The 16,158-nt window shown below is 34.1% G+C and overlaps 1 protein-coding gene across 1 annotated transcript in view; it reads left to right on the plus strand.

Annotated features, from left to right (window-relative positions):
- The window catches only part of MLLT10 (myeloid/lymphoid or mixed-lineage leukemia (trithorax homolog, Drosophila); translocated to, 10), a 318,731-nt gene that overhangs the window by 171,821 nt on the left and 130,752 nt on the right, over positions 1-16,158 (plus strand). The window contains exons 6-8 of the mRNA XM_006887056.1: positions 5,606-5,709; positions 9,813-9,906; positions 11,735-11,830. Coding sequence (XP_006887118.1) covers positions 5,606-5,709; positions 9,813-9,906; positions 11,735-11,830 — 294 coding nt within the window. The remainder of the gene's footprint in view (positions 1-5,605; positions 5,710-9,812; positions 9,907-11,734; positions 11,831-16,158) is intronic.

Raw genomic sequence — 16,158 nt, forward strand, 5'->3', positions numbered from 1 at the left:
TTTGTTATATTGATTGTAAGGGTGAAAGTGGAGCTTGGCAACCTTAAACATCTGGGAAGCTAGTAGGCTTGGGGTTACTGAGCTGTGTTGGTAAACTACTCAACTTCTCTTCTTTATTATTGTCCCAAAACATTCATAAACAATAAAGAAATCTTTTGTTGTTGTTGTCATTGTGTGCTGTCCAGTTGCTTGCGATTCATAGTGATCCTGTGTATAACAGCTCTGAACCCTGCTCTGTCCTGTGCCAACCTTGTTGTGTCTGATACACTTACTACCCCCATTACGCCAGTCACTGAATCACTCCATCTCATCAAGGATTTTTCTCTTTTGCGCTGCCCCTCCACTCTTCCAAGCATGATGCCTCTCTCCAAGGACTGGTCTCATTCCTTACATGTCTGAAGTATGTCAGACAAACTTTAAAAATTTTTGCCTCCGAGGAGCAGCCTGGTTTCATTCTCTCTTGGATGAACAATTTTGTTCTCCTAGTACTCCATTTGTATATTCAGTACTCTCTTCCAGCACTATAGCTCAAAGGCGTCTCCTGTTATCCCTAGTCATTGTCCATTTCTCTGATGCATAGCAAGTAATTACGAAAACTATGGATTGGATCAGGCGCACCTTAGTCTCTAGGCTTAAATCATTGCTCCTCAGTACTCTAGAATAGTCGCTGATAGCAGACTTTCCCAGTGTAATGTCTTTTTTAATTTCCTGGCTGCTGCTACCAAGAGTGTTGACTGTGGAACCAAGCAGACTAAAGTTGTTAACAATCTCAATCTCTTCACCATCTATCATGATGCTGCCAAGTGGCCAAGTGGTGAGAATCTTTGTTTTCTTGATGTTGAGCTTCAATCCATATTTAAGACTACAGTCCTTGACTTTCTTTTTAAATTTTTATTTTATTATTTTTGTGTGCGTGTACCGTCAAATCATATCTGACTGGTAGAGGAGGAGATTGTCCCTCCTTCCCCGGCAGAGCATCTGGTGGATTCGAACCGTGCACCTCTGGGATTGTAGTTGCAGCTCCTTACCACTAGTCCACCAGAGCTCCCCTAGTCCTTGACTTTCTGCAGCAAGCACTTCAGGTCCTCCTCAGTTTCAGCAAGCAAAGTTGGATCCTCTGCATAATGCAGGTTGTTGATGAATCTTCTGCCAATCCTGATGCCACATTCCTTCTCTTACAGCCCAGCCTCCTGGATGATTTGTTCTGCATATATTGAAAAGTTGTGGAGATAGGACACCTTCTTGGCATACACTGTTCCTGATTTTGAACCATGCTTTGTTCTCATGATAGCCTCCTGCTCCACGTATAGGTTTCACAGAAGCACTATCAATTGTTCTGGGATTACCATCCTTCTCAGCATTAGCCACAGCTTGTGTGATCCACAGAGTCAAATGCCTTTGCATAGTCAATGAAACACAGATAGATGTTCCTCTGATACTCTCTGCTTTCAGCCAAGATCCATCCATCCATACAACATTAGCTATAATTTCCCTAGTACCATGGCCTCTTCTAAACCTAGCCCACACAGCTGGCAGTTCTCTGTTGATGTGCTGTTCCAGTTGTTTTTGGGATAATTTTTAGCAGAATCTTGCTTCCATGTGATGTTATTGATACTGTTTGATAATTTTTGTACTCTGTCTTTGTAATGGGAACAAATAGCAGACTCTTACAGTCAGTTTGCCAGGTGGTTGTCCTCCAAATTTTTTTTGACAACTTAGTGAGGACACATCCAAGGCAGCATCTGTTTGTTGAAATATGTCAGTTGTGATATTATCAATTCCTGATGCCTTGTATTTTGCTAATTCTTTCAGAGAAGCTTGAACTTCTTCCTTCATCACCACAGGTCCTTGCTCATACATTTTTTATGAAATTCTATTGTGTCGGCCAGTTGCTTTTGGTACAGTGACTCTGTATACTCTTTCCATCTTCTCCCCCGCCCCCTTGATTATTTGAATTGTATTACATTGGAGGCTAGTATGTTAAGGGCTATCACAAAGAAGAGGGGCAGGTTTAATATTCAAGTAAATTTCCTGGTCTTTTGAGTACACAGCTAGTATGTTGTTGGGGTTTTTTTCCCTTTTTTTTAAAACTGAGATTCTAATGAAAGTTTATAAAGTACTTGGATGTCCATTCATTCATTCATTGTTGCACATTTTCAGTTTGCTTTTGTGTTTGGAACAGAAGTTATTTTGTTATACTGTCTTCCCCCTGATCATTTTACTGTGTACCTCTTATTCTGGGCTCTGTCATGCTAATGATACCTAATCATATATTCCTCTTATACAGTTCTCTCCCTTGTCTCTTTCAAGGCTATGAATATTATTTATCCCCTCTTTTCTTAGTTTTCCTCCAACCCCCATGTCAGTCTGTTTTATATCAGTGGCATTAAGCAGTATTTGTCTTTTTGTGACTGAGGTATTTCACTCAGCATAATGTTCTTCAGAGTCACACATTTTGTTTAGTATTTTATGAATTTTTGTTTTTCAGTGCTGCATACTATTCCTTTGTGTGATTATACCACACAACCGTTAGCTTCTCGAATCTTTCTTTTGTTGATGGGCTTGTGGGCTGTTTCCAACTCTTTGCTGTTGTGAACAAAGCAGCAATAAACATGGGTGTATATATATCTGCTTGGGTGGCAGTTCTGGTTTCTTTAGGATATATTCCCAGTAGTGGAATTGCTTGTTCAAATGGTATTTCTATCTGCAACTTTTTTGAGAAAGCGCCATACTGTCTTTCATAGTGGTTGCACCATTTTTCATTGCCACCAACAGTGAATAAGGGTTCCAGTTTCTCCGCAATCTCGTCAGCATTTGTTACTTGATGCTCTGTTAAATTTTGCTATTCTGACTGGGTTGAGATGATATCTCATAGTTGTTTTGGTTTGCATCTCTCTTAAAGCTAGGGATTTTGAACATTTCTTCATGTATTTGTTTGCCATCTGAATGTCTTCTTTGGTGAAGGACCTATGACTAAAATCAAGGACTATAAATTTCATGAAAGAGCTTCTGGGGAAGAACCCTAGAAGCCCTAATCCACAACATAAACAGTCTTCTACGCATCCTGAAAAACCTACAACCGGGAAAGGATAAAATAGACGAATAGGACCTTCTAAGAACCAAGTCCCTATGTACATTCAAAAACTTCTCCAACAGGGTAAAAAGGGAAGCCACAGAATTGGGAGAAAAGTATTTGGTAATGACATGTCTGATATGGGACTTATAACTCGAATTTATAGAATACTTGAAAGCCACACCAGTATAAAGGTAAACAACCTATTTGCAAAATGGGCACAGGATATTTCCATCTTCTTTTAATTCAAGCATCCTTAAGTATTACAACCTGCGATTTGAATTTATTCTTCAGTTCCTTCAGCTTAAATGTTGAGCGTGTTCAGCCCTTTTGATTTTCTGGCTCCAGCTCTTTGCACATTTCATTATAATGCTATAATTTGTCTTCCTGGACTGCCCTTTGAAGTTTTCTGTTCAACTCCTTAACTTTTTTATTTCTTCCCTTTGTTTTGACTTCTCAGTACTCTAGTACAATATTCAGAGTCTCTTCTGATAACCATCTTGGTCTTTTCTTCCTCCTTTTTCTTTGTAGTGACCCCCTGCATTCTTCCTAGATGATATTCTTGGTATCTTCCTACAGGCTCATCTGGTCTTTGCTCATCTGGTCTTTGCTCATTAATGTTCAAGGCCTCTTCCCTGTTCCTGAGATGATTTTGAAATACGAGTGCGATAGACTCAAGGTCAAATTTTGATTTCTATGGATTTGATTTAATATTATTTAGATTCAGCCTGAACTTGCATGTGAATAGTTGTTAGTCTGTTCCACAGCACCTGGCTTAGTTTTCATGGCTGATTCTGAACTTCTCCACCGATTCTTTCTATAGATGTAATTGATCTGATTCCTATGCATACCATCAGGTAAAATTCGTGTATATAGCCTTTGTTTAGGATTCTTATAAAAATGTATTTACAATGAATAATTCATTGTACAGAATTTTCTCTGTCTCCAGCTTCATTCCTGTCATCCCGTCTGTCTTTTCCAACTACTGATTCTCCTCTGTGGTTTTTGGGTTTATGAGGCCTATCATATTGAGATGTTAAGATTTACTCTGTTCTTGTTGTTTTTGGAAATCTTAATTTTGTGATGACTAGAACCCCTTAAGTGTTATTAGAGATCCTATTGCTTTTCAGCAAGAGAGTTCAAAGAGTTTACTAAAGTAAATAAACTTTTTAAAGAACCAGTATAAAGTATTGATTAATGGTGCTCTTTGGTACCACAATGCAGGGTTCATGAAAGTATACAGCATATATTGATGTTAGCTGGTTATAAAACGTTAATGTTTAAGAAATTAATTTTTGTTTAGGAAATGTTTCAATTTACTTTTTGCAATGTAGTTTTGTATATTGAACTTTTAATCAGCTGATGATTTTTGTATTTTTAAATTTTGGGGGTTTTTAAAATTTTTATATGGAAAATATGTGGAACAAACAGTAATGTGATTTTTACATTTGTAATTCAATGCTACCAATTTATATTCTTCCTTTTTTATCATTGTCACTTGATACTTTTACTAATTATGTCTTGGTATATTGCCACTATGTAACTCAGTATTTGATCATATAAATAGCCATGATTTCAGGTTACTGATAGTTGATAGCATCTTTGAAAAGTAACTGTATCATCTATATTCACCTGGATAATGGATCATATTTCTGGCAGATCTACTGGAGGTGTACATTGACAGGGGGGCATTTGAAACTATTTATTAGATAAATGCCTTCCTTTCTGCCCTATCAGGTCAGGTTGGACAAATGGCAATGGCAGCTCTTATGGAGTTCCTTGAGAATTATTTTTTAAAAACATTTTGCTTAAAAAAACAAAATAAAACAAAAAAACCCCAAAAAACCAAACTTTTTACTAATTGATATTGCCTGAATTTTCCTCAGTAATTAAAAGGTATATTTTTGTGTTTCTTTCCTCTGTGAGGGTAACTTCTTAAATTAGATACCTTTTTTTTTTTTGGTTATGTACTATCAAGTCTGACTGACTCCTTATTGCCTAGTCCTTTAGCAGATATGCAGAGAAAAGACAACTTTAGGACAAAAATTGTCCCTCTTTCTCTTGTGAAGCAACTGATGGATTTGAACTACATACCTTTGGGGTGTTGGCGTAACTCTTAATCAATAGGCCACTGGTTATTTCAGCAGGAAAGGAAAATAAACCTCTTTTTTATGCCTTTGTCAGTTGAATATCCATGAGGGGAGAGGAGGTTTTATAATAAAGAGATTTTGGGAGATCCCGTCTTGGACTTAGCTTGTGTCTATGCAGAGTCTCCTACATACCTAATTTATTTATTTATTTTTTTTTTGTGTAACTCATAACTAAATTAGTGTCTTCATGAATTATTATTGGTATTGACATCTGAAGGTTTTTTATTTTTTAAAATTTTCATGTTTGTGTTTTTTATAATTACTGTCAGTTAATATTTCATTGAAGTATAGTATATATCTGATTTTGACATAGAAGATAACTATAGACTTCAGATTCTTAAATATTTTGTTTTTATTTTTGTGTTTGTTTCTCTGTCATAAGACTTGCTATATTTGTGATGAACAAGGAAGAGAAAGCAAAGCAGCTACTGGTGCTTGCATGACATGTAATAAACATGGATGTCGACAGGCTTTCCATGTAACATGGTAAGTACCTTCTGACGTTGCATATAACTGAAACTGGCAATTTTCTTATTTAATTTAAAAGAAAATTGGGTCTAATTATTCACTCCTAATGAGTCTGTAGTCTGTGTATCCTGGTGATAATATCTTATTCTTTGTAAGTTTCAGTTTCATATCATGTCAAATAATTAATATTGGTCACTTACCCTTTCATATGTGTTTGGGCTTAAAAGAAATGAGATAGGTACCCTTGGTATGGCACAGTTTCTTTTTTGTGCTGTAAGTTATGTAACAAGTCTGTATTTGAATGTCAAAAGAAAATTAAATATTCCCAGTGCTATTTCCCCCATTACTTTTCTCTTAAAATGTAATTTTCAATTATCTTGTGTACTGTATTCTGACCTAGAAACATTCAGACTTATAAGATTAGCCTTGGGCAAATAAAATTTTTCCCCCATCAGTCTGTATAATCTGTATTTAGGGGCTTAATAACATCATTCGAAGCTTGGACTTTGTATTTTCCTGTGACATAGATTGCAAAAGTAAAATCAGATGTTAATTTTCTTGGGGAGAAAACTCATTTATTCTAAAGAACATTTTTTGTACCCTTCTGGGTAAGATGGCTATCATTCTAGACTCTCTTTACTGAAGACACCAAAAGATAACAGATACAGATGCTAATTCTGGAACTTTGAGATTAAAAGGAAAATACCAAAAAGTATTTCAAATGCTCAGTCAAGTAAGAAATTTAATGAAATCATCTAATAATGAGACTGACAACATTTAGAACCATGAACATTGCATCTCAGACATATGAATCAGTTGTCTTGTCTGCATGTGAACCTTGGATTGTGTAGTATCCATACCAGAAGTTAGCTTGTGACAGGGACTGGTACAGGCAGGAAACTCAGTAACAAATGGTCAGCATGGAGATGGGAAGTCTCATTTCATATGCTTTACTGCCTCTGAAAACCCACTGCAAGGTCTCCTACGGGTCAGTTCTAACTCGAGGGCACACAACAACAGCACCCTCAGGAAGAGCTAGAAGATAACAATAGTTGGTGTGAATGTTGCCATTTAACTGGAGTATGGTCGTGGTAGAGGGATAGTGAAAGAGAGGAAGACCAATGATGAAATGGATTGATTCAGTAACTGGGGTAATGAGGGTAGTTGTGTCAGAGACAATAAGGTTGGCATCGGATAGAGCAAGTTTCAGGGCTACTGAACATAGGGTCTCTATGAGTTACAAGCAGCTCGACAGCACATAGCAGCAGCAACAACATTGACAACCACCAACCATGCTCTAAACTGGCATAAGTACCATTCTTAGGCAGAAAGATTGAGCTGGGTACCCTACCTCTTGATGTCCTCCTGACCAGAAGAGGTGCGACGTATGACCAAGCTCTCATCTTGGACTTAAAATTTCGGAAATAGGTAACTCATTAGGATGCAGAAATACATAATTGAAAAAAAAAAACGGATAACAAACTTAGTGAGATAGAGCACAAATATTCAGTAGTAATCTGTTAGAATATTCACAGGGAAAAAAGAAACAGAAGAATCATACAATACAGCAGACATCAGCTGAATAAGTTATTTTTGTTTGCAATGCTACAACAGGAAGAAAATCTACCCTTTAACCTAAACACTCACAGTATAAAACAGAAAAATTATTGAAGATTTGTTGGAATAATAAAGTCCAGGTGTTATGAAAAAGGATAGAAATGTACATTCAAGGAACTGAATGTAACCCATTCAAACAGACTGGAACCCATAGTGCAATATAAAGTAATAAAATAATAAAAGTTTACAAAATGTAAAGGAAAGAATACTGATAATGGCTGAGAAAAATGAATTCCTACCTGACTCTCCATTGTGGTTCTGATGCTATAAACCACCTGGGAGGAGATTGCCTATCTTTCTGAGGTATAATCGCTTGTCTTAGCTGACTAAACCAGTAGAGCTCCATGATAACATTAATAAGAAATGGGGGGGAACCCTAACTTTAAAAAACAAACAAAAAACCAAAACCAACCCAAAACAAAACTGGAGAAAAAAATTGACAATTACCTGACAAGCAGCTTATTATCTTTAAAGTTTATAGAAAGTGTATACACTTTGAGAAAGAAGAGGTAAACAGTCTATTTACAAAATGTGCAGAGAACATCAATAGATACTTTGTCAAAGAAGACATCTAGATGGCCAACAAACATGTAAAGAAATGCTCAAAGATCATTAGCTTTAGGGAGATGTAAATCAGAACAACGATAAGATACCATTTCATCCCAGGAGCAATTGTTGTATGAAAATAGCAGTAACGTGGCCAGTGCTGGCTAAGGTGTGGAAAGCTTGACCTTCCCATATATAAGCCACTATGGAAGATAATTTTGCATTTTCTTAGTAAGTTGAAAATAGAAATACTGTTTGATCCAGAAGTCTTGTTACTAGGTATATATTTTATAAGAACTGTGACATAAACTGATATGTACACATACATGTTTATTGCAACATTTTTTATAAAAGAAAGAAGTGGAAATATCTTAAGAGTCTTGGATTTTTGGCTAAAGAAACTAAGGTACATTCAGTCGGAGTGTTACACATCACTAATAAATGGTTAAGAATTTATGAAATGTTAAACAGCATGAATCAATGTAGAACAATTTTGCTACATGTCAGAAAGTACAAGTGTTGTATAATACTGTTACTAGCAAAATCAAGAAAAAAATTACAGATCTGTCGTGGAGAGTCGGTGAAACCAAATTTCTCTTTGGAGGCAAGGATTTTGAAGCCCCATCTCACATACTTTGGGCATGTGGCCAGGAGGGACCAGACCTTGGAGGACATCATGCTTGGAAGGGTAGAGAGTGACAGTTCTGGAGAGGAAGTCCCTTGATGAGGAGGATTGACACAGTAACTGGTTTAATAGGGTTAGGTGAGGTTAGTGAGACAGGCTCAGGATAGGGCGGCCTTCAGAGCTACTATACAAAGGGTCACTATGAGTCACAGGCGGCTGACTGTTATACAACAACAACAAGAATTTGTACACAGAATCTAAGCTAGATTGAGATAGTGGGGAGTGGGAGTAGAACTGAACAAGAAAAGTAAAGGATAAGGTAATATCATCAGTAGTAATTAATGTTATAAACAAAAATAATACCAGTGAATGAGGATACAAAAAGCTAATATACTTTGTAAACTCTATCTCAAAGAATTAAAAAATAATCAATTCCTAAAAGTAGTTCTTTTTATCCAGCCAAATGAAGTTTTATGTCCAAAGAGTAAGGAGTTGGAAGGATACTAATAGAATTAATTGAAAACTTTGTAAGAGAAAATAGCCCATTAGTGTTTTGTTTTTAGCCCATTAGTTTTTATATTTTATTTAGTTAGGGAGACTTAAATTTTAATTTAGAATCAGAAAATATAACTAATAAAATTTCAGATAAATAAATTACACAATTTAGAATGATCTCTTTCCTAGTGTGCCGATTTCCATTCATAACAATGCTATCATAGAATCAATTAGAACTTCCCTAAAGGGCTTCCAAGGCTGTAAATCATTACAGTAGTGGATTGACAGTGTCTTAATGCTACATTTCTCTTCTCTGGAGTTTCTGGGAAGTTTCTGTTTAACAGCTGAGTACTTAACTACCAGGCTTCCAAAACTACACCTCAAGAGTAATACACATTAATTAGTCATCCTTGATAAGTATGTCTAGAGAGTTCATTTTAAACCATTAATATAAGATTACTTTAGGTGGGCTCTGGTGGCCTAGTGGCAGGAAACTACACTGCAATCCCAGAGATGCACGGTTCAAATCTACCAGATGCTCTGCTGAAGAAGGAGGAACAATCACCTCCTGTACCAGTGTAATCTAATTTGACGGTACACACACACACACACACACACACACACACACACACACACTCAATCAATCAATCAATAATTATAAAAAAGATTAAAAATAAGAAATTCTGGTTGGGGCTTAATGTAGTTGATTATAGCGTTTTAGATTTCTTTTTGTCTTAGGGGATAGATTTTATTACATATCTGTCATGCTTTGAAGGAAATTTTGTTTGCATGTACTATAGTTTATATTTTTACTGATGTACTTAACTTTAATTTTCAGTGCTCAATTTGCTGGGCTTCTTTGTGAAGAAGAAGGTAATGGTGCAGATAATGTCCAGTACTGTGGCTACTGTAAATACCATTTTAGCAAACTGGTAAGAATTTGTTTTGAATTTAATAAGAAAATTATAATTGGCTCTGGCATTAGAATGATCCTTTGTTACAATAAAAAGAAAAAAGACGAATTTACCCCCTTAGTTTTTCATTTTTAAAATTAAGTTTTTATAAAGCTCTTGTTAGAAAATTTAGGGCCTGGCAACTTAAAATGAGATGTTAATTTGTAAAAGTCAGTATTCTAATTGAAAAAAGGTACAGAACATTTTATAGTAAATAGTATTTACTGTTTAGTAAAAGAAAAGGATTTGGAAGTAGTTGTGTATATTGTATGTAACATTATCTTCCATTAATTTGATTTTTGGCATCTGAGTGTTGTGCTGTCATTTGTTGCTTGCCTTTTTACCCTCATTATAATTTTGTGTTTATTTTAATTCACTATGAAATAGTTATAAAAAAATAAGGCCATTTGTAATACTGAAAAACCTTGAAAAAATATTTTAAAAATTAACTTTTGCAGTTTATTTGTTTTGCAGTTTAGTCATTTTAGCTCTAACAGTAGTATAGATGATTGAGTTTGTAACATTTGATTGACTGTTTCATAATTGGTGTTCATGTTCTTTTGATGGATCAATATTTTAATGTCCCATGTGTCTGTTTCTCAGTCTTTAATTTTATGAATTTCTTAAAGAAGGTGAAAATAGATTTCTTTGTTTTTCTTTAGAGTCTTGTTAATTGTTCCCTTACAAAAGTAATGGATCTACCTTGTACCCTGTGTTCTTCTTTTTCTCTCTTATTTTTATAATAAAATATATCACTAGGCATCTTTCTTGTGATATGAACAACTTATGTCTCCAGCATTCTGGTTCATGATTATGAAATGCTTAAATATAGTTATTGAAGGATTTTAATGACCTGGAAATAATACCAAAGTGTTTTCAGATTCCAAAGTAAACATTTTTTTAGTGCTTGAATGTTAAAAAGCTTATTAGAATCTTCATTTCCAAATGTGAGACGACACCGATAAAATAGAGACATAATGAAATGAACTTTTAACTTAATACAAACACTTTTTTTTCTCATTGCTAGGTATTCATGTTTTTATTTTATTTGGTGGTTTGTGCAAAGTATTCTGATAATAAAATTACATATCATATCTCGTTGGCATGGCAAATTGAAGATCTTTTATAGTATTTTTTGAAATTTAATTTTAGTTTAAATGAATTATGAACCGCTAATCCTGTATACTATTAATTTTAAGCACTCAGAAGTCTCTCATCTTCTTAGTTTTATTATGCAGTAGTAAAAGGATTTTAAAAACAAGTTTATAATGCTTTGTATTATGCATGAATTACTGACATCTTAAATTTTTTTCTTAAAGAGCTTTAGAGAGATTAATTTTTAGAAAATTGTAGCCTTTAATATCAAAAGTAAGACATCAAAATAAAAAAGATTTTTTTACTTTTCCTTGTGGCATGAAGTATTTCTAAATTTTCTATTCTTCTAGTCTTGGCATCTTTCTTTAAGGTGACATTTTTAGTTGAAATTTTTTATGATTATTATATTTTAACAAAACAGACTTGAAACTATAGTAGCTTATGTGAAAATAGGGTATCTGTTTTCACATAGTTTAATAAATGTACAAAAATATGGCATTTATGTTAATTTAGGCTTAGCTTTCCCTTTAAAATGGAATTAATAATATTTGAATGTTACCTAATTAGATTATGTACATTGGAATAGTAAGACTTTTTCCATTTAGTAAACATTTAGCTAATATACACTTAAATTGGTATAAACCTAACAAAGAGATTACTTAGAAAAATTTTATATACATATCTGTATATGTATATATATTTTCTTTTTTAGAAAAAGAGCAAACGGGGATCTAATAGGTCATATGATCAAAGTTTAAGTGATTCTTCCTCTCACTCTCAGGATAAACATCATGAGAAAGAGAAAAAAGTAAGTGGATTCATTGTTGCTAAATATGTAGCACATAATAGATTCCCCTCCTTTGTTAGTGAAAATTTAGTTGTTTTTTAGGTGAATGGGACATGGAAATATAGAAAAATTATAATTTCATGTATCACAGGGAGTTAATAAATTTTTTAAAATGCCATATTTGTGAATATGATTCTGTCCATTTCAACTGAAAATTTAAACTGCAAATTATTTTAAATATGAGAGATTTCTTGCATGTGTTATCTACTAAGATCTTAAGAAATTTTATGTGACTTAAGCAATAATTGTTAATTCTCAATTTTTTACTGTTAATTCACATGTAAGTAAATAATCTCATCAGACTTTTCCTTTATGGTAGAATTTCATAGTTCTGTTTTTAAGTGGTTGTTTTAGTTTTTTTTTCTCTGCTTTTGTGTTGCTTTTTTCTGAGATGCTATTGGTTTGCTACTTTATAGGAAAATGTCAGTTATTTTATCTAATAGGAAAATATGGGAAACAGCATTTGTTGAGAATGTTTGTCTTTTGATTAAAACATTAAAAGCTTGCCTAACACTAATCTATCTTCTTCTGACTTTGTTTTCTTGTTTTATTTACTTTACTTACTTTTTAGGGACATGCTTGATTTTTTTTTTATAATCCTAATAAATACTGTGGAATCACTTACAGTTTATTATTCATTAGTAACATAATGCCAGTGTAAGACAAAGACTACTGTGTGAGGTTTTAAAGAGGAAGACTACATAGAATATCTTCAAATAACCAAGAATATTTTTCTATAACAATTGCCATGAAGAAGTTTTGAAATACTTCTGCAGAAGTATTAAAAGCTAGGTCTTCTAACAGTTTTAACTTTTATGAATACTTTGGATTTGTGAACCTGATTAAAATGTTGAAAATACAATGATTTTAAAACAAACTCAGTTTTAAATGGATGCTGCTTGCATATTTTTATTACAGCAAACATAAAACTTAAAATACTTAGGTTTAGAATTAAATTTCTGATGCTGAGCAAAACAATAACTGTTTAACTTTCGAATTCTTTTAGATGACACATATATGTGTGAGGATAGATTGTAGGCAGCCACATGACTTCTTAATTGCTTTTGCAAAGTGATGTTGTGATGAAACAACAGTACATTTCTGTCTTACAGTTAATTCTGTTTGGATTATTTTTTTTTTTTCTTTCTGTTTGGATTATTGATGGGAAAATTACAGATTGATTTAATGGAAACTTTTAGCAAGAAGCACCATGAGATTTCATTTTATTTAAACTTTGAAAAACATGAGGTAGGAAATCTTAGGTAAGACTTATAAATTGTGAAGATGGAAACCTCACTATTGTTGATCGTCTGTTCTGCCACGTCCTTAGCTTTACCTTGGTTCACAGACTATGATTATTTTTATAGTTTATTTGAAGGGAAATGATTTGATGTAATGGAAGTTTAGTGCTGATGTCTCTGTATTAATAAAACTATATATGTTGTTGTTAAGTGCCATTGAGTCGCAGGTGACTCATAGCGACCTGATGAAGGAGAGTCCTGGAAGGTTAGGTGCCGTTCATCCTCTCTCCAGGTTCATAGGGTTTCTGGAGGTAAGCTATTATGGAAATGGATGCCACTCCTCCTTCCAAGCTTGTTTTAATCCGGGAGCTCCACCCCACTCTCTGTATTGGGTAGCCAACTGTTAACGCATTTGACACATCAGTGTCACAGTGTTCAGCCTCACAGCAACCAAAAGTGATCTCGGTACGGCAACTTGTACACCAGGACTATACGACCTAGAGGAATGTCTGAGCAAAATCAATGAAAGACAGCCCGAGGGCCGCGGATTAAAAGTCACCCAACTTTGGCTTGGTAGCATCGCTTTCTGTCCACTGGGCCAGCGGATCTGTCTCTCTATGTTGATATTGTTGTTAAATGCCGTCCTGTCGCAGGCGACTCATCGCGATTATGTATATGTATATGTATATGTATATGTACATACACACTGATATATATGAATATGTACATACACACACATATATATTTGCTTTAGGAAAGCATTTAATTTTCCATTTTGAGAATTTATCCTGGTTGTTGTTTACTAAAGTTTTGAAACACTGTGTGTAGTGAGTCAAATTTGTTTAGTTTTAAATTTTGGAAATGGGATACTTTCATTAGTATGTAAATAGTATTTAAATTTCAGCTTTAGGATATATGGTTTGGTAGTACTTATTTTTTCTTGTGATAAATCATAAAGTCTTCCATTTTACTGAAGTGTACAGATTAAAATAAGTGATAAGTGAGAATTATTGATTAAAGGATGTATCCATGTAAAAAGAGTACGGGCAGCATGAGCATGGCCTCTACTAAATACATGAATGGGAATATCTCCATTAACAACATTAGTAGGACAAAACCAATTCCTCTAAGGTCAAATATGGTGTCTTATGCTCCTATGCAGTTTCTACAAATTTTAACTCTAATCTTCCTGCTCTACTAGGTCCAAAATCCATTGCAATGACCACATAGATCTAACAGAATCATGCTCACAGTTTACAAAGTTTATAAGGAAATTTGACTCGTTACCCTGCAGATTGGCAACAAGTTACAATTCCTCAGTCCAGATACCTTGTTAATAGTGATAGCTGGCCCTTTACTTTTAGCCTCATGGCTTAAGTAAATGTATAAAGTTTCTTTAATCCTGTTAATTATGGTATCTTTTCTCAGTCCTCCATGAAGCTTGAGTCCCCTGGCTGTGACTCTGTGAGGTGGTAATCCTAAGTGAGCTCTGTCTGAGTTTGGTCTCTGGTTCTCTGTCGAGCTTACTGTTGTTCTTGTGTAGATCCTAGTCTTGACAAAGAAATCTCTGGCCAATAACGTTGCATGCTGCACTCACTGTTTATTTGTTCTTGCTGTTAGTGTGACTCCTATATCCCTAACTAAATCCAATCAGTTTAATGTGGTGAGATGGGAAAAACTAACAAGTCTTCTAATCTCATGTGGTGAAAGTCAATGTACACGGCTAGTACAGATAGAAAATATTGTTATTTTGAACAATAAACCCTTAGCATCATAGTGACTTAAACATACTATAAATTATTATTGTTTTGTTAAAATTATTTGCTTGATTTGAGAATGAATGGTTTTATTATGGTATCAAATTAAATGATAATGATGAAATAAATGAAGAGAATGAGTGTTATATTTTCTTCTCTCAAGATTTTAACATCCACAAAATCTATCTTGAAAGAATATATTTAGGCTATTTATAAAATACTGCATTGAAAATTAGAACTCACTTAAGTATTTCAAATTACTATGTGCCAAATTTTGATGATAGAGAATATAAAGATTTGAATTATTCTGTCTAAATTATATTCTCTGTCTTCATTCTGGCACATATTTTCTATTTAAGACATCATATATTGAATTATAGATAAATTAGATCTGTAAGGAAGTATTTTGAAAGGTAAACAATGTAATGTTGTTACTGTTGATTGCCGTCTACTCCAAAATGACTCATAGCAACCCTATAAAAAAAGGCCTGAAGCCTTTCTATAAGTATCATCGTTTATCCAAACTTTATAGAGTTTCCAGAGGCTTGTTGTTTAGGAAGTGGATTTCTTTTTAAATAAAACATAGAATATATAAGTTACATGTTTTCTATATTTCTGGCCTTGTAGTTTGTGAAGAGTTGCACTACTAACCCAGAACTTTTCAGTGATGTTAGTAGGCCTGAGGCTCTAAAAGAGAAAGATGAAAAACCTTCTGCTATTAAGATTTTCAGCCTTGGAAACGTAGTGGATGGTCTCTATAAGTCATTGATTGATCAACAGTGTTCTTTTTGAGTTTGAGGACAATAAAAAGTGTTGTCTTTGCTTTTTTATAGTGATTCTGTTTGTGCAAAATATTTTAGTTAGATGGGAAAATTAGATACTAGCTTGAGAAATTTATACCAAAACATGATAACTTTGGAACATTTTTTTAACTTTTTAAATGTTTTATTAAGAGAAAGCAAGCTGCAAGTAAAAAGGAAAAAAAAACAACCCATGTATTGTGAACTTTAGAAGACATTTGAATACAGTAATAGCAAGAAGGACAAATGAGTAAAAAGAATAGAACTGTTGGAAAATTCTTAGCGATTCTATGAAGTAATCCAATATTAAAAGCCCTTGTAGCAGACCTAGTGCTTATGCACTTGGCTGCTAAGCAAAAGGTGTACTTTTACTGCCTCTGAAGACCCACTGGAGGGTCAGCTATGGGTCTCAAACTTGATGGTAAGCAACAATAACAATTTGACATAATGAGTGGAACGTAAAAGGTCAGCATATCTGAACTTTTTTTTTT

The sequence above is a fragment of the Elephantulus edwardii genome, unplaced genomic scaffold, assembly GCF_000299155.1.
Source record: "Elephantulus edwardii isolate Elephantulus edwardi_28Jun2011 unplaced genomic scaffold, EleEdw1.0 scaffold00054, whole genome shotgun sequence".
Taxonomy (NCBI): Eukaryota; Metazoa; Chordata; class Mammalia; order Macroscelidea; family Macroscelididae; genus Elephantulus; species Elephantulus edwardii.